Source organism: Sus scrofa, chromosome X (assembly GCF_000003025.6).
Source record: "Sus scrofa isolate TJ Tabasco breed Duroc chromosome X, Sscrofa11.1, whole genome shotgun sequence".
In the NCBI taxonomy this organism is placed as follows: domain Eukaryota; kingdom Metazoa; phylum Chordata; class Mammalia; order Artiodactyla; family Suidae; genus Sus; species Sus scrofa.
Genome location: NC_010461.5, coordinates 35880111 through 35905898, shown reverse-complemented (window position 1 = coordinate 35905898; position 25788 = coordinate 35880111). Strand labels below are relative to the sequence as shown.

The 25788-nt window shown below is 53.8% G+C and overlaps 2 protein-coding genes across 10 annotated transcripts in view; one reads left to right on the top strand and one right to left on the bottom strand.

Moving 5' to 3' along the window:
- Positions 1612–25788, bottom strand: LOC106506945 (serine/arginine repetitive matrix protein 1-like). Of its 6 annotated transcripts, none has more exons than XM_021079600.1 (5): positions 15548–25788; positions 13953–14040; positions 13602–13826; positions 3654–3779; positions 1612–2566 (listed from the first exon to the last, which is right to left on the bottom strand). In XM_021079600.1, the coding sequence occupies exon 1, from the start codon at positions 24114–24116 to the stop codon at positions 22848–22850; it is 1269 nt and encodes a 422-aa protein (XP_020935259.1). In that variant the 5' UTR covers positions 24117–25788; the 3' UTR covers positions 1612–2566; positions 3654–3779; positions 13602–13826; positions 13953–14040; positions 15548–22847. The 6 variants fall into 5 exon arrangements, with proteins under 6 accessions (XP_020935259.1, XP_020935261.1, XP_013841513.2 ...); XM_021079604.1 differs by lacking the exons at positions 1612–2566; positions 3654–3779 and adding exons at positions 12171–13279; positions 13373–13433; XM_021079602.1 differs by lacking the exon at positions 13953–14040 and having other exon boundaries at positions 15099–25788.
- The window catches only part of BCOR (BCL6 corepressor), a 123001-nt gene continuing 112098 nt past the window's right edge, over positions 14886–25788 (top strand). For 2 of the 4 annotated variants that reach the window (XM_021079597.1, XM_013986057.2), the window contains exon 1: positions 14948–15070. The gene's annotated coding sequence lies outside the window, so the exon portion shown is untranslated. Of the gene's footprint in view, positions 15071–25788 lie in introns of all 4 variants that reach the window. The other 2 variants (XM_021079595.1, XM_021079599.1) reach the window with 2 other exon arrangements.

Sequence of the window (25788 nt, the reverse complement as noted above, 5' to 3'; positions counted from 1 at the left end):
TTGAGGCTCTGCCTGGAGAGCTTCTCCTGCCGTTGGGGAGCTGATGCTGCTGCAGGCTGGGAAGTGATACTGGGGAGACATCTCCTCTCTCTGCAGCTCCATGTGCAGCCTGCATGATGTTTCTATTGGACAGTGTTGCTAGAGACTTTATAGCAAACAGCCGCCTGTGTATCAAACCTGACTTCTTTTTGTAAATAAAGTTTTACTGGAAGCCAGCCACACCCATTTGCTTCTCTTCTGTCCGTGGCTGCTTTGGCTTGAAGGGCAGAGTTCAGTAGTTGCAACAGAAACCGTCTGGCCCCGCAAAACCTGAAATTTTTCTTCTCTGGCTCATTACAGAAAAATTTCGCCGATCTCTGATAGAGAAGTATTGACCTAAGGAATATTTGTAGGCTGCAAACATATTACTGGCTTTCAGGACACAAGAGAAGTTTGATTATTTTTGGAATATATGAAAAATACATACTTAATGCGTGTGTGTGTGCACATCATATGTGACTGGTGTGTATGTGTGCGTATTGGGGGGTGGAAAAGGGAAGATGGAAGCCATGTGGAAATTAGTGCAGACAGCAATGTGGACACTTCAGCAGCCCATTGAAGTCCCTGCCTTCATGTGATGACTGACCCGATGCACATTGGTTTTTTGGTTTTGGTTTTGGTTTTTTTGTCTTTCTAGGGCCGCACCCACGGCATCTGGAGGTTCCCAGGCTAGGGGTCCAATCGGAGCTGTAGCCACTGGCCTACACCACAGCCACAGCAACGCGGGATCTGAGCCGCATCTGCAACCTACACGGCCGCCTGTGTGTCAAACCTGGGGCACAGGCTTCTTCCTTAGGTTTGCTCCTCAAGGCAGACACTATTGATGTCACAATAGTGTCTGCTCATGGCAACACCGGATCCGTAACCCACTGAGCGAGGCCAGGGATCGAACCCGAGTCCTCATGGTTCCTAGTCAGGTTCATTAACCGCTGAGCCACGATGGGAACTCCCCAGTGTACATTTTGACTGAAATGAAAAGTGTTTCTAACACACTCTTAACTTACCAGCGGAATAGAAAAAATATCCTCAGGCTCAGAGTGGCAAAGAAACTTGCTCAAAGGCACACAGCTTATGATTAACGGAGCCTGGTCTGCAGTCTTCTTTCAAAGGAAGTGATCTTAAACCTCCAGCGACAACAACGAAGTTACCAACTGACATAAAGGTGACAGACTGGAACAATTAGTTCAACCTTCCCAGACCACATTCTCATACACCTTCTTCTGATACCACCCCCACCGCCTTTGGTGAAGGACTCTAGCCCTGAGCTTCTGATGTGTGGCTATGATGACCTCCCAGCCTACCCCCTGGAGTGAACAGAGAAACTAGGCCAGAGCTACTCTACTTGCTCCTGGACAGAGCAGTTGGCTCAACGGGCAGGCATGTGACCCAAGCCTGGCCAATTAGAATTTTCTAAAGAGGGGTAGCTAGGAGTTCCCTTGTGGCACAGCAGGTTAAGGACCTGGTGTTGTTATTGAAGGGGCCTGGGAATTTCCACATGCTACCAGTGTGGCCAAAATGAGGAAAGAGAGAGAGAGAGAGAGAGAGAGAGAGAGAGAGAGAGAGAAAGAAAGAAAGAAAGAAAGAAAAGAAGAGAAAGGAAGGAAGAAAGAAAGAAAAGAAGAGAAAGGAAGGAAGGGAGGGAGGAGGGTAGCTATAAGCAGGTAATCCTGGATTTTTTATTCCACCGACTATTGCTATGGAACAAATTATCTCAAAGCGGAGCCTAAAACTACCATTTTATCATGCGCGCAGATTCTGCAGGGCAGGAATTCTGACAGGGCGCACTGGGGAGGACGTGTCCCTGCTCCCCAATACCTGGGGCCTCTACAGGGAGAACTCAATAGCAGGGGACCAGAGTCCGTGGAGGCAGCTTCACTCATATGAGGTGGTTGATGCTGGCTGCTCAATGGGCCTTCAGCTGGGGCTCTAGGTCAGAACACTTTCATGGGACAGCATGGCAGCCTCGGGCTCCTGCCTGGGCAGCTCAGCTCAGGACTCCAAAGGCAATGTGCCAGCAAACCAGGCCGCAACTGTGTCGTCCTTCGTGACCCAGCCTTGGAAGTCATGTAGGGCCAGTTCCACTATAGTCACGGGTCCACCCAGATTCAAATGCAGAAAACATAGACCCCGGCTCCCACCGTGAGGAACGCCAAAGTCACATTGCAAAGCGAGCATCTGCGATGGGAGATGTCCTTTTTTTGGGCAAAGAGACTCTGGCATTCTCTTAGTGGTCGTTTTCTCTGCACAAACCAGGCCAAGGGCCTCAGCGAGAGAGTGTGATACGAGGACCTCGCAGGTGAGGCCCTGGTGCCTGGAATCACTCTGCAGTTGTTAGAAGCTACCCCAGTCATCTGACCCCAAAGATTTCCTTTTTGCTTAAAAAACTTTCCATGGGGGAGTTCTCGCCATGGTGCAACAGGATCGGCAGCATCTCTGCAGCGCCAGGATGCAGGTTCAATCCTGGCCCGGTCCAGCAGCGGTGGTGTCGGTTGCAACTTCGGTTCAGATCTGATCCTTGGCCTGGGAACTTCCATAGGCCGCAGAATGAAAAAAACAAAACAAACAAAAAAAAAACAAAAACACTTTAAATGCGTTTCTAATGCTTGCAACCATGAGTCTGGCTGAAAAAATAATTACTGACTTTTGAAACTGAGAGAAGATTTCATTCATTCATCAAATATACATAAATATGTACACATGGTCATGTGCTAAGTACGGGGAGGGGAACAACACAATGAGTAAGACATGGTTCTGAGTCACCCGCGCAGGGTAACAGGCTGTATTAGTCTCCTCGGGTTGCTGTAACAGAATTCCACAGACTGGGTGGCTTAAACAACAGAATTTTTTTTTTTTTTTTTTTTTGCTTTTTAGGGCCGCACCCACTGCACATGGAGGTTCCCGGGCTAGCGGTCAAATCGGAGATGTAGCTGCCGGTCTACACCACAGCCACAGCCACGCCAGATCCGAGCTGTGTCTGCGACCTACACCACAGCTCAGGACAATGCCAGATCCTTAACCCACTGAGTGAGGCCAGGGATGGAACCCGAAACCTCATGGTTCCTAGTTGGATTTGTCTCCTCTGCGCCACAACGGGAACTCCAAATATTTTTTTTTTTTTTTTGGCTGTGCCCACAGTGTATGGAAGTTCCTGGGCACGACTCTGACTTATGCCATAGCTGTGACAACGCTGGATCCTTTAACCCACTGTGCTGGGCCGGGGACCCAACCTGTGGCTCTGCAGTGACCCAAGTGGCTGCAGTGGGATTCTTTTTTTTTTTTTTTTTTTTTTTTTTTTGTCTTTTTGCTATTTCTTGGGCCACTCCCACGGCATGTGGAGGTTCCCAGGCTAGGGGTCAGATCGGAGCTGTAGCCTCCGGCCTACGCCGGAGCTACAGCAACGTGAGATCCGAGCCGCGTCTGCAACCTACACCACAGCTCACGGCAACGCTGGATCGTTAACCCACGGAGCAAGGGCAGGGACCGAACCCGAAACCTCTTGGTTCCTAGTCGGATTCGTTAACCACTGCGCCACGACGGGAACTCCCTGCAGTGGGATTCTTAACCCACTGCGCCACAGCAGGAACTCCTTAAAAAACAGAAATTTATTGTCTCACTGTTCTGGAAGCTGGTGGCCCAAAGTCACGGTGTCAGCAGGTTTGGTTTCTTCTGAGGTCTCTCTCCTTGGCTTGCAGACAACGACCTTCTCACATGGCCTTTCCTCTGGGTCAAATTTTTCTTCTCTTATAAAGGTAAAAAAAAAAAAAAAGACACCAGTGAGTTTGGATTAGGGCACCCTTTAATGGCCTCATTTGATTTTTCTTGTCGTTTTTTTTGTCTTTTTGTCTTTTCTAGGGCCGCACCCGCAGCATATGGAGGTTCCCAGGCTAGCGGTTGAATTGGAGCTGTAGCCACTGATCTACACCACAGCCACAACAACTCGGGATCCGAGCCGCATGTGCGACCTACACCACAGCTCACGGCAACGCCAGATCCTTAACCCACTGAACGAGGCCAGGGATCAAACCCACAACCTCAGGGTTCCTAGTCAGATTCATTAACCACTGCGCCACGGCGGGAACTCCTAATGGCCTCATTTTAATTTAGTCACCCCTTTAAAGGGTACATTCTGAGGTATAGGGGATCAGGCTGCAACATATGAATTTGGGGAGGGGGAGACACTGTTCAGTCCATAACACAGGCTTTCAGGGATGATGACTGAGAGACTAGAGCATTGCTCAGCAAATACTTACTCCCCACACCCCCTTGGGCTGTTGTGCTCCCTGACCCTATTGACCTTGGGCTTGACCCTGTGACTTGCTTTAGCCAATGGAATGTGAACAGACATACAGCCAGCAAAGGTTGTACATGTGCTCACGCTGTTTGGCCTGCTTTTTGCTCTCCGGTGATCTGCCACGAGATTAGGACGCCCCAGGAAGCTGCCGGGCCCAGGAGGAGAAGGAGACAGGTAGAGGAGGCCTGGACCCAAGCTAAAGGGTGTGGCCAGATGCAACTGAGATCAACAGAACCCCAGTTCCCGCCCCCCGATGAACAGGAAATAAACATTTTAAGCAACGAATTTGAGTGTGCTTCAAACTTTTTGTTACACGGCATTATTGCAGCAATAGCTGACTAATGTGATAAGTCATAAAGTAAATTACTATGCCATGCAGACAAAAAGCCTCTCCTCTGTGCTGAATTTTATTTTCCCAAAGATTTCGAATAGATATAACTCTTTTTTTTTTTTCTAATGGTTAAAGAGACGAGCCATCAATTATTTTGATTATCTAACGTACTTGACAGGCAGGAGACGTTTTTTCCAAACACGTCGCATCTGTTTTTACTTTCAAGCGGATTATTACTATTTCGTGAGTGTCAGCAGTGCGCTAAGTGCTGACCTGGGATTCCAGGAAGTGCAATTCCTGCCCAGAAACCTCAATACTGGAGCCACCTAAGGACCATCAGACGGATGAGGTCATAAGCTAAGAATTTCTTAAATATGTGAGAGGATTGCGAGTAATTATGTAATTATGCTGGTGATTAGAAGCCCAAGTTCACATACCTTCCATGTCAGGTATGACTCCCTGCATATTTCCAAACTGAAATTTCTCAAAGCTCACATGGCCCTGGTACGTCCAGTTTCTTATTTCTAATCCTAGGAATCTGCTCCCAAGGTTGGAGGCACGTCTTACACCCAACAGGGTCCAAACACCGGTAGCATCATTTATCCATTCTTATGTTCCCGATAACCTGCCAGGATCCAAGGTCTGTAATCAACTGCATGGGATTTTGAACATGACTTGAAATTACACGTTATACGGTCTCCGGATCAACGGTCTTATTTCAGGTAGGCCCACCCCGTGTCCATTGCACCTATAAGCAAAGGTCACGACCTCTTTTGCAAAGGGCTCCACGGAAGGGAAAACAGCAAGGCTACGTGTTGAAGTAAAAGAATTTGGTTCATAAAATAAAACTAAGGCGACAGAAGGCAAAGGGAGTTTCCGCTGTTTGAAAAGGGGCTTTCTCAGCACAAGCTTGGAAAAAAATGTTGATGATTTATGCAAATTAGAGAGGAAATGTGCCCCGAGGGATCTTGGCACAGAAGCTCAAGTTGGAATTCTGGATTCGAGGCTGGCGGTGTCTCTGATTCACTCTGTGACTGGGGCTAAGCCATTGAACCTCTCTGTTTCTAAATACCCTCATCTATAAACGCGGGCTCACAGCACTGTTCTTCCTGCCCCTGAAGGGGAGGCAGTAAAAATGAATGAATTGTCGGGGAATTACTTCTAAGAGCCATCGATTAGAAATACAGCATATGGTCTTAATGAGCGCTTGTCTCCGCCACCAATTTTTCCAGCTAGAGTGCCACGGAAATCAGCTTCTCTCTTCAGCTATCTTCACACGCCGCTCTTAGAATCGCAGAGGTCTTTAAAACAGAACTCCTGCCTGCTCTGGGTGTGCATTACGAGGCCGTGGCTCCTGGCTCTTTTCTACACAGCACCAGATTTTCCGAGACGGTGGTGATTTAAAATATTCTGTCCCATTGTCAGACCATGTGTTGGAACATGTGTCCGATCACGTGTCCTGGTTGTTGCTTCAGAAAATATGGTCGCTCACACCTTCATGGGAAAGGAAGCACCTGCTTGTTGCCTCAAGTCCTCTCTGGAAGTGGACGGGAAGAAGCAATAAAGCTGGAGAGAGACCAACTGATGGACGGAGCAGCGGATATACAAATAGGGGAGGGAGAACAGGGGAGAGTGTTGATTTGACTCAGTCATCACTAGGTGCCAGGGTAGGGTGGGGCAAGTTATCTATTTACCAAGTCCCTAAGTTTGTGCCAGGCACTGGGCTAACCACCGCGGTTACGGAAACTAATAGGGCACCTTGCAGTGCAGTGAGGGAGAAAGGCAGGTGGCAATCCACAAGGACAGTGTGTGGGAACACAGGGAGCGCTTCACAGAGGTGGTGACACCGCAGCTGAGTATGAAAGGATGAACAGAAGCTCACTGGCTGGGGGTGGTGGGTGAGGGCTATGAAGCAGCAGGCGTTCCAAGCAGGGGGCAAGAGCCTTGCAAAGACCTTACTGCAAGCTCTGTCGGTGCCCCACCCGTGTCCCTCCACCCAAGCCACGAGGCACCTGAACAGATTTCCCAACTACAGCGAGGACTTCCTGAAACTCCAAGCAGAGGATGTTTTCAGGGCCTCCGAAGCTGTCCAGCACACAGGCAGGCAGAGCCTACCTAAGTGCTGAGCTTCCCAGAAATAAGCCTCAACTGATGCAGAATGAGAGCAGGGGTGTGCTGCAGCAATGGTACCAGCTCTGGAACCATATTTTGAAAATCTGCAAGCCATTTGTTAAGCCATTGCTAGCTTCAAATCAGCCACAGTGGGAACATTTACACCTTGGCAATTGGCAAACACTTCAAACTGGAACTTCCTTTGTTCTCCCAGAAAGCTGGTTTACCAGCACGCCACTGGATGGGAGTTGGTGGATACAAATACCAGCTTCCGCACCCCTCCCTGGGGCAGTTCTGACGGGTGTGCTACAGAGGATCCCAGAGGGCACCGGCAGGATTGAGCCCAGTTTGCCCATATCAGTAACCTACTCACTTATGAACCCTTCATTGGCCTTCCTCTCTTCCCTGTCTTTATTCTCACTCCCTCACTGTGCTTCCTGGGATCACCTCTCTCATGCCCCCAAATCTTTGGCTCAAGGTCAGCTTTGAGAGGTACCCAAATTAAAACAGGCATGGAAGCAAGAGCCGTGATGGCTATTATGATAGCCGTGAAGGGCTATTATACCGGGCAGAGGATGCGGATCTTGACAAAGCTGTCTCAGATCTTGGAAGAATTTAAAGAGGGAAGAGATGGTGAGATCAGGTGTGCATTTTAGGAAGGTCACCCTCAGGGCATGTATGACGGGTGGAAGCAAAGGGAGCAAGACCGAGGCAAGAGGATGGTAGTGATGGTTTTGAAACCTGAATGTACTTAACGCCATTGAACTATATACTTACAATGGTTAAGACAGTTTTATTTTATGTGTATTTTACCACAACCGAAAAAAACTGGGAGGAAAAACAGAGGTGGGAGAACCAAGGTCTAGATCAGGAAGGAAATGATAAGGGTGTTGGACAACCATGGGAGGTGCCGCCCACCCAGAACGCGAGGGAGCTGTGCTTCCCTCAGCACTGCTTGTGGATCAAACTTTGAGCACAGCTGAAATTGCAGGAGCAGACATTGGAAGAGGAGGATGACACACAGAGGAAGATTGTGTCAAGGAAACCAGGGTAAAGGGAATGCCAAAGAGGAAGTGTCCCCAGGGCCACAGGCCAAAGAGAGGTGGTTGTGAGGACTGAATAAATAAGGGTTTAGTATCTTATATAAACTTCTTATTGAATCCTGACCGGACCTTACATTAAATTCCGTGACCTTGCTGAATTCTCTTATGACTTCTAATAGTTGGATTGTAGGTTCTTTTGGATTTTCTATGCACACAATCATGTCATCTGTGAATAATGACAGTTTCATTTCTTTCTCTCCAATCTGGATGTTTTTTCTTTCTTTTTCTTGCTTTATTGCACTGGCTATGATCTCCAGAAGAATAAGTAGAAAGAGTGATAGCAGATATCCTGTCTAGTTCCTGATCTCGGGGGGGGGGGGGTGAGTTTTTAGTATTTTATCATTTAATTCAATGTTTGTTAGAAGTTTAGTTTGTGTACACTCTTTATCAGATGAAGGGATTTCCATTCTCTACTGTTTGCCAAGCGTTTTTTTTTTTGTTTGTTTGTTTGTTTTTACTATGAATGGGTATTGTGTTTCTGTTTTTCTCTGGGTGACCCTGGGAAAGTTACTTAAACTGTAAGCAGTAAAATGACTTACTTCTTTGGCATTTGACATACCTGGGTTCAAATTCCAGCTGTACCATTTTCTAGCTGTGATTCTGGGCAATTTAATTAAATTTTCTCACGTAGGAATAGAGGCAATTACAGTAACTCCCTCATAGGAATTTGAGGGGTTTTTGCAAGTTTAAGAGCCCAAGTGGCTGGTTTTGAAGCAGGACTAGGGGAACCAGCAGACGTGATACTGCATGAAGTCCAAGCCTAAGTCAGAAGAGGCTTTCTAGATTCAATCTTGGTTTTTTTTAAGTTGAGCCACCATGGAAAACATGCTACTACCCTAAGAGCACCATGCTGGAGAGGAACCATGATAGGAACCACAATCTACAGTCCCAGCTGAGTCCAGCCTCCTCCATCCCCACCAAAGCACCACACTTGTGCATGAAGCCAACCTGGACCCTCCAGACCAGCACATCCACCACCTGAGTACCACCGAGAGCCCCTAGGTGACCCCACGTGGAGGAGAAGACTCATCCATACCAGTCCTGTCCCAATTCCTGGCCCACAAAATAAAGACACTTAGTAACATGGTTATTATTATTATTTTTTGTCTTTTTGCCATTTCTTGGGCCACTCCCGCGGCACATGGAGGTCCCCAGGCTAGGGGGCGAATTGGAGCTGTAGCTGCGGGTCTACGCCAGAGCCACAGCAACGCGGGATCTGAGCCGCATCTGAGACCTACAACACAGCTCACGGCAATGCTGGATCCTTAACCCACTGAGCAAGGCCAGGGATCGAACCCGCAACCTCATGGTTCTTAGTCAGATTAGTTAACCACTGAGCCACGACGAGAACTCCGTAACATGGTTATTATTTCAAACTGTACACTTTGGGCTGTTCGTTGTGCAGCAATCGATAACTGAAATATCTACCTTATGGGCTTAGTTACTCTTCAGTCATGGAAATACGCTAAGCAACCTGTCCAGTGCTCAAACCTGTGACAGCTACCTGTTTGACCCTATTCTAAGCATTTGCGTTAACCAGATTCGAATGTGCAGTATTTAAGTACTGAGAAAAGCCAGAGAAGGACGTGGTTTTACTCAAAATTCCCTGCATGACCTTGTTTCTTAGGTCCTTCTATTAACAAGAAGGAGTATAGCAGATAATTCTCAGCATATGGAAGTTACTGGGCCTGGGATTGAATCCGAGCCATAGCTATGACCTACACTGTAGCAACACCCGATCCTTTAACCCACTGCACTGGGCTGGGGATCGAACCTGAACTTCCACAGTGACCTGAGCCACTGCAGTGAGATTCTTAACCCCCTGCATCACAACGGAAACTCCAGCCATCTTTTTGAAGGTTGAAGAAACAAAGGCTCAGAGAGAAAAACTAACTCACCCACTATCACCCAGCCAAAGTTGGGACTAAAACCCAAGGGTATGAATGGCAAACCAAGCTTTTTTTTTTTTGTCTTGGTTGGGGCGCTTTTAGTTGGCAATCAGGGAAATCCATTCACAGTAGCGCAAGGAACAGAAGGGAATTGATGAGAACTCAGGAGCAAAAAGTACAGCCAGGCCCCCCGGGGGGCAGGTCCCAGGCACTGGACCCTCTTCAGGAACCAGTTTTGCCCTCTCTGGGGCCCCGTGTTTCTGAAGGCACTCTGTTATTTACGGCATTTTTGAAAAAATTATTATTCTCTGCAGACTGGCTTTCCTTGGCCTGGCATCCACAGGCTCCAACACAATGGCCCGGAGGTCAGTCAAGGCCGCCTACATAATTTGTGGGGCCCAGAACAAAAGTAAAACGCAAGGCCCCAGCCAGGAACGGGGAAGCCCGTCTCTCCTTCCCACTGGCCCACGGCATCAACCCAAGGCAGTCGGTGGCCTCCGAGGGACCACAGCCTCCCTGCTGGGACACATTCAGTGCCTGCATCCCCGTGGAGGAGAGGGACCTGCCAAGGGTCCAGCCAAATGAGCTGAGGCCCTGCCGGCCCGGGAAGGAAAGGCTGCCACTCTGCCCACCCCCACGGTGCTGTGAGGCTCACCTGACCCTGACCTTTCCAGGCCCGTGCCCGGGGCAGAGTGTGGCGGCAGGAGGCCAGGCAGGGCCGGGAGCACCAGGAGGTGGAGAGTGCGGCATCTGAGAACCCATCTCAGGGGGGTAAGCCAGGAGGGGGCAGGAGGCGGGATGGTGTGCGAGCTGAGGCGCCAAGCCCCTGGTTCATTCTGCACCGTCCCATCGCTTACCCAACACAAGTTTGAAATACTATTCCGGGAGCTCCTGCTGCGGTGCAACAGGATCGATGGCGTCTCTGCAGCACCAGGATGCAGGTTCGATCCCCGGCCCAGTTAAGAATATGATGTGGACACAGCTGCCGCTTAGGTTGCAATGGTGACTTGGATCTGATCCCCGGCCAGGCCAAAAACAATTAATAATAATAACAATAATATTCCAAATATCAAGATGGTGACTGCAGAGCATTAAACCCCAAGCGTGGGCCCCTTCTGAGCACAGGGCCACGTGACTAAACTGGTCAGATGCCATGCAGCCAGCCCTGACTGATCAGTTTTCTCTCTCCCAATCCCCCGTTCCAAGAGGAAAAAAGAAAAAAGGAACAGAACTGGCTCAGCTAGAGGCAGGCTCCACCTGTACCTATAGTGACATAGAAACTGCTGGCATCCCAACCTTGCTGGGGGCAGATAGAGAGCAGCTCCCAAAGAACCGGGATGCGAACTGGGAACAGACCCCAAAAGGTCCTTCCAGGACTCTCCTACCACCTACTAAGTGTTGTCATACTGCCTGTCACATACTTTGCGAGTATATGAGCAGAGGTGGCTGGCTGCCCACCTCCCCCTTGTTTTCCTTTTTTATGGCCGCGCCTGTGGCATATGGAAATATGAAAGTTCCCGGGCCAGGGGTCAAATTGGAGCTGCAGCTGCCAGCCTCCACCACAGCCGCGGCAATGCTGGATCCGAGCCACATCTGCAGCTCTCACCGCAGCTTATGGCAACGTCAGATCCTTAACCCACTGAGAGCGAGGCCGGGGATCGAACCTGCAGCCTCATGGAAACTATGTCGAGTTCTTAGCCCTCTGAGCCATAGCGGGAGCTCCACCATCCCCTTCTTCCTTTGTAACCTGGGGAAGCAATGGACTCAAGCTAAAAGGTAACCTTCTTCTGCCTCCCTTGCAGCAAGAGGCGGCCAATGAGACATAAGGAGAAATCACTGGATGGGACTTCCAAGAAATCTTTATAAAGGAGGCTGAGTCAGAGTAGAAAATTGACAGGACACTGGAAACCAGTTATAATGGGAAAAAAATAAAAATCATTAAAAAGATAAATAAATAATTTGACATTTCAAAAAAAAAAGGAGGCTGAGTCAGCTGGGCAGGGGTGTCCTTATCTCGCCCTGTCTCTCCCTTTCTTAAAGGACTGAAAGCAATGCACGGTGGCATGAGCAGATGCAGGAGGTGGGTTCCAGGTCCCATGAGGAGTCCTCCAGGATCTGAATCGAAACAGTCAGATGAGGAAGAGGACAGGATAGGCACTAAGGTGGGAGGACCGGAGCTCCTGCTATGGCTCAGCTATAATGAACCCAACTAGTATCCAAGAGGATGCAAGTTCAACCCCTGGCCTCGCTCAGTGGGTTAAGGATCCGGCATGGCCATGGCCGTGAGCTGTGGTGTAGGTCGCAGATGCGGCTCGGATCTGGCGTTGCTGTGGCCGTGGTGGAGGCCAGCAGCTGCAGCTCCAATTGGACCCCTAGCCTGGGAACCTCCATATGCCACGGGTGCCGCTCCCCCCTGAAAAAAAAATTTTAAAAAAAGGAGGGAGGATGGATTTGATGGTGGGACCCCGGTACCTTTTGTGTGCGGAGTAGAATGGAAGCTCTGTGAAGGCATTGCCATGGCATAGCCCGGCCTAGCGCAATCCCTGGCACAGAGTGCGTAACCCCTAAGTGTGGTCCAATAAACGACTGCAGAATGAATGAAGAGGCTCCAGAAGTCCTTTGGGGGCTTTACTCCTAATTGATCAGGAGCATGCATCCCCAGGGAGCCCCTTGTACCCAGGGACTGATTCATACCCAAGTATGGCTTCTCCTGCTTTGTGCCACCTGTGAGCACCCCGCCATCCCCATGCTCGAGCCCAGGCTGGCTTTGGGCGGCGGGGGAGGGGGGGACCTGGAGGAGGAGAGCCAGAGGCATGCCACCCTGCTCCAAACTTCCCCAGTTCTGGCTCTGATGTGGTTTGCAGGCCAAGTTAATGCCACTGTTTCCACAACATCACTTCCTCTGCAGCGTGAGAAAAGAGGAAGAAAACTCGCTCTGTGACTCTTCTCTTCCCCCAGGGAAGGCACAAAGCTGTTGGAAACAATAAAAGCAGCCCTGTGTAAAGGGGAGACTTTTGTCTGTGCAGTCAGGGGTTGCTGCGCCCGCGACTTCCTGCAGGGACATTCGGCAGCTTTGCAGATAAATAAATGCTCACATTCAGAATGACCAGCCTAGAACACTTTTATGAGCCTTTTCTCCTCCCCGGGCTGTACACAGATAATAAATCAAATTAGCATCCTGAACCTCCGGCTCAGCGTCACTTGTCACCAGTCCCCCCCACCGCCGGCCCCCCGCCACCCCGCACGAGGGGTAAGTGAGTTTCAGCAAGATTGTGCTCAGCTACGATCTGGCCACGTGGGACTGAGGCCTGTAGCCACCTTGGAAATCATTTGATGCTTCCAACCTGGGCTGGCCACGAGCTGAGGTCACAGGGTCCTGTTGGTCACTCCAGACCAGACTGGAAAAGAGGCGGCCGAAACCCCAGCCTTCTAATCAAGATCGGGTTGTTACTGAGGAAATAAACGCTTTCGTTCCTTGGGTAATCATCATGGGAACCCGAGCCAAAATAGACAACTGTCAGAGAGAAAGACAAAGGAGGGAGGGAGGGAGGCGGGCGGAGAGCGGGCGGGAGGACTGTATCGATAATCAGAAACAGACTAGCCGTACCTTCTGCCTCATAGAGCCACTGACGCCACAGAGGCGTTCAACAGATGCTGGAGGAATCAAACTGGAAAGGAGAAAGTTTACTTTCAGGTAACCTGAAATGAAACTTGTCCTCGTGTCAAGGCTGCCTGATCAGTGACACAGAAGGGACAACTGGTTTGGTTTAGAAAACGGGGTGGCGGGGTGGGGAAGAGATAACGATACGGTATACAAGTGCATTCTATTGGATTACCTGCATATATGAATTTTTTAAAATCGCACCCTCTCTCGGGCCACCGGAAGGAGCAGGACAGGTAGCGGCTCTCCAGATGGCAAAGGCAGTCCCCCTGCCCAGCATCTCAGAATCGTGGGTTAAGGTAGATAATGCCTTCCAAGAGATGTCACCACGCAGCTGGTGAGGGCTGGGACTCCGGAGTGAGCCGCACAGATGCACCGATCACAGTGTTCCTTACGTGGTCTGTAAGTTAAAAAATAGCCACTGAGCTGGAAGTCACGCTCCCCGCCCCCACGCCGCCACCACCACCGCCGCCACCGCCGCCGCCACCACCACCACCGGCAGCCTGTGGAAGGGAAGCTACTGAACCTTGTTTGGTGGGTGTACACTCCTTTCCTGTTATATGTTCAGAATCATTTCAAATGCAGTTCCAGGCTGCCTGACCCCGAGCAGAAGCCTACAGAGAAGGAACAGGTGTGTGTGTGGGGGGGGAAATGGCTGAGACCAAGTAAAAGCTGCTTTGGCTATGTGCCCCAGCAAGTTCAAATGCTGCCGGGCTGATTGGCTGGGGGGTAGGGGTGGGAGGTTAATATATTTTTGAATAAGAGTTTCCTGTTATCTGCAAACAGTCAAAAAACAGCTAGAGAATTTATTAAGGTGTAACAGTCCTCTTAGAAGGAACAGTGCTCGGGGCTGTTTTCTCTAAAACCACTTACCGTCAGTGATTCCGTCTATCGTTTATTCAGATACTCACTTCACCAATAGTTATTAGGTGCCTACTATGTGCCAGTCACCATGCAACATGGAAAATATATAGCCTGGAAGCAAACACTACGTTTTGTAGCTGGGCCTGTACTTTTTACTCCAAGGTGAGAACTAGCATAATGTTTAAACCGCCCGGGGCTCTGGGAGACCCAGGTTCATATTCCAAGTCACTTACTAGCTGGAGTACTCTCACAGAGTCATTTAACTGAGCTTTCTCGATGCCTCAGTTTCCTGATCTGTAAAGCAGGAGGGCTTGTAAAGTACTCAGCACAGCGCCGAAGTGGGAGCTACTATTACTGTTTAGCACAATCCCCCCACCTCACCCGAGCTCTGATCCACTGCTTAGAGTATTTCCGAGGCCAGCCAGACCCGAGGCTGGCTAGACCCTCTGCCGCTAGGCTGTGGCCCTGGAAATCAGGTCAGGCGCTAGTCAAGGCGGCGTGTGTGTGTGTGTGTGTGTGTGTGTGTGTGTGTGTGTGTGTGTGTTGGGGTGGGGGGGGCTTTCTTCGCGCGCGGCTTTCCCCAGGGCCTCCGGATAGTCTAAAAACTCACTTCGGAGGAGAGGAAGGAGCGTGAAGTGGCTCTTTCGATCTGAGACATCCCCTCCCGGATAAATCCCTCCCTCCCCCCAGCCCAGCGCGGAGTGAAATCTTAGAAGCTGCCGCTGCAAGGTTTGAACGGAATGCCGGAGTCGGTGGAAGCCAGAGCTGGTCGGCCCGAAGGTCAGCGAGTTGTTTTGAGTTCTCGTACCCGGAAGGGGGGGAGGCAGGGAGGAGAGGACGCCGGGGCCCGAGAGACCCCGCGTCAGAGCAGAAATTGTTTGTGCTCCGGAACAGGCAGCTCAGCGGAAGCCGCGACGGGGGCGGGTCACGTGCGGCGGTGGCGGCGCAGCTGGCGGGGGAGCCGGGCTGGGACAAGGGCCGGGCCGGGCGGGGGTGGCACGGGGCGGCGGCTTTCGCAGCCGAGGGTGGAACCGGCGTACTCCGGGCGCTGAGAGCGAGTGGCGCCCGAGCCCGGGGCGAGGAAGGCGCGCGAGTTATGGAGGGGCTGGGGTGGGAGCCGGCGTGCTCGGAGCTCCGCGTGGTGCGGCGCGGGCGGGACGAGGGATTCCTGGGGGGTGGCGGGGGGTACAGAAGCGGGCCCCCCAGACAGGAGTGGCGATAGCGGGACCGACGCGGAGACCGCGCGGGCGTCTGAACCTCAAGAATGGAGGCGCCGCTCCTGTAGTCGCCGGCCTTGTTTTCTTCTTGCACGCAAATCCCGGAACGACCGGAACCGCCATCCCTGCCTGCGTCCCAGGGGTGCCTCATTACGCGTGGGGGAGGCTGCATCCCGCAGGGCGACTCCGGGCGGGGAGGGCTGCCGAGGCGGCTCCGCGGAGGCTGCGGGCTGGAGTCGTAGGGCACACGACCCACGCGCCTCCCCCCCCCCCGGAAGAGCGGGCGAGAGAAGGCGCGGGCCGTCTCTGGGGGCCTCCCCGGACTGTAGGAGCCGTGCAGGAGCCGCAGAGCGGGAGAGGGTGCTGAAGAGAGACCATCGGCCCCACCTTGAAGACAGGGATGGCCTCGTGGCCGGGGATGAGGAGTCTCACGCTTCCCCAAAGTGGCGAGCGCTACTCCAGCGTGGGAGGGAAAGGACACAAACTTGGCCATTCGCCGGAGCCCTTGAGAATGCCTGACTTCGGTACCCCTCCTCCCCAGAGGGGCCCGAAGAAGTGTCCTCCTCTGCTCCATAGTCCACGAGGTTCAAGTCCGAGGCCTGGAAAAGTGGAGAGTGTGGCCAGGCCTTGGACGGGAAACCCTCCCACGCTCCTCTCCGACGCCACGCGGGAAAGGCGCGGAGCCGTGGCCCCGCAAAGTCGTCCGTCCCCGTCCCCCGTCCCTCCCCCACCCCGCCCCGCCAACGGAGAAGGGCGGCTCTTCCGGAGGTGGGGGCAGGGGGGGAATGACCTCAGAACGGGGAGTAGTTGCTAGTTCCCTTTCCCGCGACCAGGTCGCAGGAGAGGGGCGCGGGCTGCCAGCGTGTTCGTGTCCCCAGAGTGACGGGGCTTGGCCCGCTGCGACGTCTGCTCCGAGTCGCGCCAGCGGGAGCGGTGCAGAGTCTGGGACGACGCGAGACGCCATTTGCATCCCCCCTCCCTCCTGCAGGTTGCCGGGGGCCGGGGTGTCGCCCGCCGCGGAAGCGTATTCCTGGCAGTGACACTGATTAGATGCTGTGTCGGTACGTGCACAGAATCGGGTGGGCCTTCACCTCTCCTGTGCGCATACACTTTCTGTTGGGAAAGTTGCGGGTTCTTCCACCCCACCCCCCTCGCTTCACAGCTGCTGTCTCCAGGGCGGAATTAGGCGAGCACGTTTGCTCAGCCCGAGGGAGAGAGGATCGCGCCGGCGCGGGGAGGCCGCCGGGCCCGGGCCGCGGAAATCCAGCCCTGGCTTTTCGTCGAGCTGCCGAGTGCGGCGCTTACGCGCGCCCGGCCAGCCAAGGCCTGGTTTCCATCTGCCCCTTTTGCCTCGGTGTTAAGTTCGCCGGGGAAAACCCAATGATCCGTGCAGAGCCCCTTGGAGGAGAACCCCCCCACACCACCCGCTTCTGACCGATGGAAAAAATGACAGTATAGGTCAGAGCAGGCTGCCCGCGAGTATTAATGCGGCCGCCTCCGTTCCCGGTGCTTGGGGAGGATGGGCGCCTCGCCAGGAAACCGCCGAAAGGAGGAGCCACGAGGGCCGCCTGCCCCTTCCCGGTCTAGAAAACGTGGATTCTTAGAGAGACCAGACAGATGTGGGCAGACAGCTGCGGGAACTTAGCCCATCTAAATACAGGTTGTCCATGTATCTTTCAAGCAAGATTAATCTTTAAAAAAAAAAAATCAAGTACACGTTGAGTCAGTTATAAATACTGTGAGAACTGGCTGATCCGTAAATGAAACCCCCGCTGTCTGCTTGATATTAAACGTGTGTGAGGAGGTGCTGGGCTGAGCATGATGTATCTTGGCAGTGCCCGTGTGTGTCCTAAGAAGGCGCGGTCCCCTCTGCACTCCACCTTCGAGGACTTCTACTATAATTCTAAACGGAGATTTATTTTAGTTGTAGTTTCTATTTGGGGGATTTCTTGCTCCTTACAAACTCCTGCCGGGGGTTGTTTGCACTTCATAGTGGATGGTCCTGGGTTTTAGCTTTTATAAGCCCACGTTTTTCTCTTCCTTTTTCTTTTTCTGCGTACGTGCAGCTGGGTGCGGAGAGGGCCCCCCCCCCAACCCCGTCTGCCATCGCCGCCCTCGGGCTCTTACCCGCGCACCACGCCGCCTCCCAGGAGGGGAAATGTGAACGCTCCGGGTGGCGCTCGAGAACTGGAATTCTGACTTCGGGCTCCGGGTTTGTTCCGGAGGCTGGCCGGGGCAGCGGCTTGGGAGCCGCAGGCTGTGAAGGGGAAGCCCCCGGAGGCGCCCGCGTCTTTGTCTTTTTGCGGGGCTGGCAGCTTGGCACGCACAGTTCCGATAAGGATCAACTCTAAGAGCGAGAGCGCACGGCCAGCACTTTTCAGCGATGAGGCGAGGCGAACGCCGGCCGCCACGTAAGGGAAAGGCCATTTGCGTTGTCTTTGAAAAGGAAAAGGCTGTCCCACCTAATGAAGTATGAGTGACCTGGGAGCGGCCAGGCAGGGAGTGAGTGGCTCCGAGGCTGCCTCCAGGCCCTTCTTTGCCCCCCCTCCTACCCATAACCTAGGAGACCCCATTTCGAGCTTTCTGAAATTATAAATCTGATTCTATTTAGCCTTTAAATGCACCATAAATAGTGGTGCATTTGGGTGTCCCTAAAATGAGACCCACCAGCAGCCCAGGGACTGGGGCCTGCCGCATGCCAGCCCTGGACCAGTGTTAACTTACACTGGCTAACTTACATCCCCAGAGGATGTGGCTTTTGCCCGGTGCCTCCAAGAACTGATTTATAGGAGGTGGCCTTGAGCCATCAGAAAGGGTGGCCTGGAAGAGTCTACTGGATGGCCTCTAAACCGGTGCTGTTCACCCAAAGCCTCAGGGAGAGGGTGGGTAATGGTGCCTGAGCCCTGGTAGGAGCTTCCCATTAATCCAGTCTAAATGAGCACCATTAAAGCACAGTTCCCCCTTCCACCCCCACCACACGCACAGGCCTTAAGGGAAAGTCTAGTCGAAAACATTCAAGCCCATTTTGCCTTCTTAACTTTTTCTGTGAACCGAATGCCCTTTCCACCCTGCCCAAATCCTCTATAGGCCTTCAGCAACTTCATCCTGATAGGAGGGTACCAAATCCTAACAACAAACACTGTAGCACTGTATGCCTGGCAGACTTCTAGGCACTTTATTAACTCCTAACATTCTCAAAACAATCCTGTGGGAGTTCCCCGTTGTGTCTCAGCCCTACGAACCCAGCTAGTATCCATAAGGGTGTGGGTTCGATCCCTGGCCCTGCTCTGGGGGTTAAGGATTCTGCATTGCTATTGGCTGTGGTGTAGGCCAACGGCTGCAGGTCTGATAGGAGCCCTAGCCTGCACCCCTGTACCGTGGGTGTGGCCCTAAAAAGACAAAAAAAAAAAAATCAAAACAACCCTGTGAGCTAGACACTATTCTTGGCATGTTTTACAGATGAGGATGCTGAGGCCAGAACTGTGAAGTGGCTTGGCGGCACAGTTTGGGCCAGGACCAGGATTGCAGCCACGGGAGGGAGGGAGGAAGGGAGGGCTGCGCTGCCTCTCCAGTGTTGTGTAGGGAAGGCGAGCTGTTTGGGGGGTGTTGGACCCCCACCTTCCAAAACGTTATGGGAAAAGATGAGAAACCCAACATTTAGCCCTTATTTTGCAAAGGAAAGTTCCGGAGCGTCGTACAGAAGCACGTTATTGTGGCTCCGCGGCCGCGAAGGGGCCAGGGAAGGCAGTGCAAAGGCCTCCCGCCCCACCTCGCCACATAGCATCCGGTGGTCACGTCCGCCGGAGGTGACTGGGGCCTGGGGACAGCCGATTGCGGAGGAACTCCTTATCGTCGAGAGTCAGTGGTCCCAAGAAGCGACGCTAAAACGACCGCCTGCCGGGGTGGCTGGGTCAAGCCGGGTGCCTAGGCTCCGGGCGCGCCCCCGGCCTCCTCCCACGGAGGAGCTGCGCCTCCTGCAGCTCCGGGCTCCCCTCCACTCGGGCTGCCAGCCCTGGGCACGGAACCTCACGGCCGGGGGCTGGAGAGGCCAGATAAGCAAGTCCTGATTGGGAGGGCTGGTTCCGGGTTGTTCGCACTCACCCTGCTGCTTCCCTCAAACACTCATCCCTTCTCCCCCCGCCCCCCGCGCGCGCGCGCACACACACACGCACACGCACATACACAGAGGGTCTCAAGCGCGCAGCCAGCTTCCCGGGCCTCTGTCTCCCCTTCCTCCTCAGTCTCCCCTTCCTCCTCCCAGGCTCTGGTGCCTGGGAACCCGTGGCGGTCGTGTGCTGCCCCTGGGAAGTGTCGAGGTGGAACGGCTGCGCGTTGTTCTGCTTCTCCCCAGGGTCCAGGCATACGGTGGTGCCCTGGGGCGTGCAGCCAGGATCCAAGGATCCCCCACTGCCCCCCTCCCCGGGAGGTGGTGGCAGCAGGCGGGAGAGACCTGTGAGCTAGGTGTTTCATGATGGCCTGGGGGTCAGAGGGGAGGACCGGAGAGTGGGGCCTATGCCTAGATGGGAGTGGCGATAAATCCCCTGTGCACGAAGGCCGGCTGGTTCTCCGGCCACCCCGCTGGTAGGAGTCTATCCTGCATGTCTTGTATTGGCTGAAGCTTGACAGCGGGAGTGCCCGGGCCAGAGTGTGGCTGGGGGGGGGGGAGTTGGTCCGAGGCGGCGCTGGACGATCAGCTCCCCATCTCACCTCCTCCAGCCTTTACTTCTCACTCGAGAAGACCCATGGGCCCCGCTGCCCTCGCCACCGCCAAGGCCCGCAGAGGGCCAGGCTGGCCTGGTGGCAGCCCGCGAGCCCAGCCTGGCCGCTGAGCTGAGGGAGGGAGCGCAGCAGCCGGCTTGCCTCAAGGCAGAACACACGCCTTTCCCGGAACCTTGAAACCCAGGGGAGCCGCTGCCATCTTCGCGTGACGAGCAGCGAGACGCCGGTGATTAAGTGTTTCTTTCCGGCTCCCTCCCCGGGTTATGGCTCTCCTCCTTTCCACAGGGCTGGAGGAATAAAACCTGGGGTGGGGGGAGCACACCACAGTGCTTTCCAAGCTCCTTGGATGCCCGAACTGGTCTCCCAGGGTGCCTCTATGCAGACTGCCCTCCAGCCCCAAACACCCTGCCTCGAGAAGATCGAGGCTTTGGGGGACTCCCCCCCATGCCTCAGTTTCCATCCACCTCGGTCCAGATCTCAGAGTTTAATGGGGGGAGCACACATTGCCAAAGCCAGCTGACCCCCGTCTCCTCGCCCGTGAGGATTAACCCTTAATACAGGAATCCCCCACCCACACCAGGGACTAATCCTGCCGCCCCTCCTGGGATTAACTGGGCTCACAGGTCCATAAAACACTTCCGGCGCAGCCAGAGGGTCTGTCTGCAGAAACACTTTAAAATTGTCCTCCCGGGCCTAGAGTGGAGGGAAGTGAGTAAACAGACAGTTGTTGGAGAGGATCCGTGCGGTTTGCAGGCTGTGGAAAGAGCTGCCTAAAATGTGGGCGGTCGGGGCTGCTTCAGCCCCGGAGGGGGACTGGGGTCCCAGTAGATCCATCTCAGCAAAGGATGCAGCATTTACGAAATGGCATTGATCTGGAGAAGGGTGGACCCAGGCAGGAGGCGGCAGGTTTCAGCTGGCTTCTGGCCCCGAGGAAGACAAGATTCCTGAAACTTGTTGAGGAGTCGGGGTGGGGGTGTGAGTCTCCTCATCCGTAAATGGGAGCAGCCACACTCACCCTGCCCCTCTCAGGTGGGATTCTGAGAACCAAAGTCTTCAAGCCCTTTGTAAATGGGGCATGACCCCCTTGGAGTCACTGTGACTACTGTTCAATCTCGCTCACCTTAGGAAACACCGTGATTTGCTGATTAAAAAAAAAAAAGTGAAAACCAGCCTTTCCTCAGATCCATCCAGGAATGTACAGATAAAGGGACTCCAAAAGCAATTTAAGGCTTTGAACATCCTTCTTTTTACATCACTGGAAATTCAGTTTTGGAGGGAATGGGAGAGTCTTTAGAATGTTCTAAGAAAAAAATCCCTGTCAAAAGTGGGGGCTAAATGGAAAAAAAAAAAACACCTCTAAATTGAGTCAAATCACATTTTAAGAAGAAAACCGGATGAAGAATATAAGCTTTCTGGCTCTGTATCCTTCTGTTTGTCTGGAGAGCAGATGCTATAGATAGCCAGGCCACCGCCACCACCCCCCAGGACCCCGGAAGTAGGCCCTGGCTGGGGCTTGATTAGCTAAGTGTGAGGTGACGTTGGCGTTTAGGGTGGGGACAGTGACCAAGGGCAATAATTTGCTTAAAATGAACATCAGAAGAAAGACCTAGGCCAGCCTCTCCATCCCGAAGGCTCAGAGCTGCTAAAACTGTGTGTGGGAGGGGTCGCCGGGTGACCTCCTTCCCCGCAGATGGACTCACGCAGCGTGACCGGCCCCAGGTGGCGCCCAGGCGCGCGGGGGATAGAGGCCCAGGCTGCGCTTTCACTCCGCCTCGCAGATTGCAAGCGGGGGCCTCTGGCTGGACCGCCCACCGACCTTTCTCTCCCCTCCCTGGCCCCGAGGCCTCCGGGCAGGGTCTACTTGCCTCCACCCCACTACCCCTCAAGCTGCGCCCTCCCCTCCGTTGGCACCCAGCCCGGATCCCAAGGCCTCCCCCGCCCCACAGTCTCCGTTCTTCCCCTCGTGATTCATTTAGCAACGGTGCAGAAAGCCTGTTTACCTCTGCAGCCCAGGGCGACTCGATCTGCGTAAAAAGCCCTAACGCCAGCACCGACCAGTAGGGGGGGATTGTCCTATAGATTATTTCTCATCCTGGGTTGTTGTTGTTGTTGTTTAAAAAAAAGAGAGAAAGCGAGAGAGAAGGCTTGGTTGGAGAGGGGGTGGGGTGGCTGTTGCTGCTGTTTTTTAAAACACCGTATTTGAAAGAGAAACAAAAGCCACACAAAAGCCGTTTAGGAGGTACCAAGGCAGTTTTTACATATAAAAAGTGCAGCGAATACCAAGGGGCCCCCAGCAGTGATAAACTAAATGGTTGGCTGATTTCGACAATTAGCAGTTAATCTGTTATCTGCGATCTGCAAACAAGTTTTAAGGACACTGAATTCCTGTTCCAGTCGACGGTATTGTACTCGAATCCGTCGGGCACCTCCGATGCTCTGGGTTTCGCTGTGTGCGTTTCCAGCTTCCACAAACAAGGGTTTTGCGAGTTGGAGAACAGGCTTGGGCCACCGAAAATCCACTTGGGCAGCCGAGGAGCCTCCAACTGCAATGCCCCTCCAGCCCGAGCTTGTCTTCTTGGTTCCAATTTCTTCAAATGTTTTTTTTTTTCCCTCTTTTACTCCTAATTTCGCAGACCTCCTAATTTTGCACGTAGTAGGCCTCCAACAAATGTGGAATGCGTGCCAGACACCAAAGTGAGGCTCTCAACCTGTAACGTAAGGCAGGCTAGTGCGCGGCCTCGCCCTTGGAACCCCATTTGGGTGCCCAGAGCCCCCTGGCCGCTGCAGCCTGCTCGCAGCTTCGCCCTGAGTGGGCCGGGGCGGGCGGGGGAGGCCGGGAGGCACGAAGCGCCTGGAGCCTGCACGATGATAAATATTGCGCAGACAGCCCATAAATAATTTGCATTATGTTCAGCTGACAACGCAGGGCGATTAATTTTAATAGCTACATATTTGCCTGGGCTGCTGCTTTCGTAGGCCCGGTAATGAAAGGCGAGAGGCCGCCCTGGCTCTGTGCTCGCGGTCCGGGAAGGCAGCCGGCAGAGGCCGGAGGGACCGACGCGGCGTCTCCTCCGGGCAGCTCCCCGGGGAGCCCCAGCCCCTGGGCCCTTCTCTCGTCCGGCCCAGGGAGCACCCCAGGGGCCTCGAGCAACAGGAGCCACCATAATGACGCTGCACATTTGTCTGTAGGGGGAGAGCCACTTGTGGACCAGGAGACCCTCCCCAGGGCGATGCGCCCCACCCGGACCAAGTGCGGAGTGACCTCCGGAGAGGATTTCACGTTCCAGTTTTGGTGGGGGGTGGGGAGGTGCTGGTGTTAGCCCGCCGATGCACCGGTGGGCCCCAGCGCCGCAGAGGCTTTTCCGCCCCGGGACCCCGGCAAGGGGCAGAACAAAGCCCAGCTGCCCACGCGTCCTCTCCGCGCGCGACCTGAGCCCTGCCGTCCTGCGCCCCGCGGGAGGCCCCCTAAACCGCTTCCCGAGCTCCTGGATTAAAAGGACCGCACACATAAAAGACAGAAGAAAGGATCTGGAGCAGCTCTTAAAAAGAGGGGGCGGGGAGGGGAGCGCAGCGAGGAAGGACAAGGCGCAGCGGCCGCCGCGGTCCCGTGGTGGCCGGGTGCGCGCGTGTGCGTGTCTGTGTGTGCGTTCCGATGACAAAGCCCCGCCGCCGCCAGCAGGCTCCTGGCTGCCTGAGCACTGGTGGGGGAGGGGAGGGGAGGAGGGGAGCCAGCGCTCGCGAAGGTAGCAGAGAATCGAAGCTTCCCGGGAGAAAAAGAGTTCATTCATAAGCCGGAGGAGGCCTCCTGACCGGGCCAGGTGGAGCCTCCCGAAGCCGACACCTGTGTATTTTCCTCTTTGAAAAGGGGCGAGCACATCGATCATTACCATATTTTAATTGCCTTTCGCAAAGGTCATCTCTAATTACGGGTTGCGAGGAGGGTTGGCCAGGGGTCTGTAGCCCTGCATTGTGTGCGTGTTGTGTGTGTCTCGCAGCTGAGACAATGCGCCCAGCTCTTATCAAAATGCCAATCTGAGGGTGTCCGTGCGCGCCTGCGAGGCGGTCACGACACGACGTGCTGGATCCACGCAGACAGAGCAGGCTGCGTGCACAATAAAAGCCGAGCAGGCGGCGAAGGGCCGCGCAGACCCACGGGTTTTCTTTTTAGAAACGCTGGTGCGAAGAGACTCGACAATAATAACACGCAGCAGGATTAAATCAGGGCGGGAATAAGAAAATGGATTTTCGTTTCTCCAACCGCGTGCTGTGTTTAACCCAGCCCATCCCCCAAGAGCTTTGGGTGCCCACGGTGAAATCCCCCGCAGGGACAGGTGCAGGGCACAGAGTGGCTTGGGACTCCCTGGTGACAGCCCAGGACAGCCACCTTACTTTAATACTGATCTCTCCCTCTAATTCAGCGGAGTTGTCAGTTACAGTGACGTGGACGCCTTAACGATGTCTGCTTTATAGGGAACGATACTGGCTGGTCAAGAAGGAGAAAGAAAACATGAAGGGTTTTTTAACTTTTAAAAGTCTGCATTTCCTTAGTTTTCATCACTTGCGGAAACCCTCGAGGCAGACGCCTATTTCAACTTTGCCTTAGGGAGAACAGGCAGGAAGGCTGTTGGAGGGTCAGGGGTTCTTAGGGGGATATTGGGGAGATGAGGAGCTGGAAACCAGTGAAGAGCTGTTGTGGGCAGCAGTCACTCTAAACTTGACTTTCTCAAAGGAGCCTGACATCTCTGAGCACCATGCTGTTTCTGGGAGCCCCGCCTGGTAGAGCCAGGGGCTGGGGTCAGGAGCCTCGGAGAGTTGGAGGGTTTTGTACGGCTCTGCTTCCTGCCTGCCCCCCACACCTGGCCTCCTGGCCTCACCAGCAGTCTGCTCCGCCTGGAGGAAGGCAGAGCCAGATGACTGGTCCAACCCCCGAGAGACCGCCTGGCTTTCTCCTCCCCTGTAATCAAAACCAGATGCACTTAAGCGCCTTTCATCAGAGGAAGCCCGAAGCCCTTTAACAGGCTTCAATAAAAGCCTTGCTAGGGCCTACCAGCCTGCTCAGTGTCCAGGCCCCTGTGCCCATGTCCCAACTGAAGAAGCCTGGGGCTGCAGGGTCTAGCTTCTCCCAGAGGGGCCCCAGAGGCCAAGGACATCTGCTGAACCAAGGCAGCCCTCTCCGGGCAAGTAGGATGCCAGGATCCCTGCCATCCTGTTGATAGGAGGTTGATAGGAGAAAAGAATCAGGCTTAGAAGGGAAGCCAGTGGCTAGTACCTAAGGAAGGATAAGAGGAGTGACCTTGGAGTTCCCACCACGGTGCAGTGGGTTAAGAACCTGGCTGCTGGGAGTTCCCGTCGTGGTGCAGCGCAAATGAATCCAGCTAGTATCGGTGAGGATCCCAGTTTGATCCCTGGCCTCGCTCAGTGGGTTAAGGATCCGGCGTTGCCATGAGCTGTGGTGTAGGTCGCAGACGAGGCTGGGATCCCGTGTTGCTGTGGCTGTGGTGTAGGCCAGCAGCCATAGCTCCTATTGGACCCCTAGCCTGGGAACCTCCATATGCCGCAAGT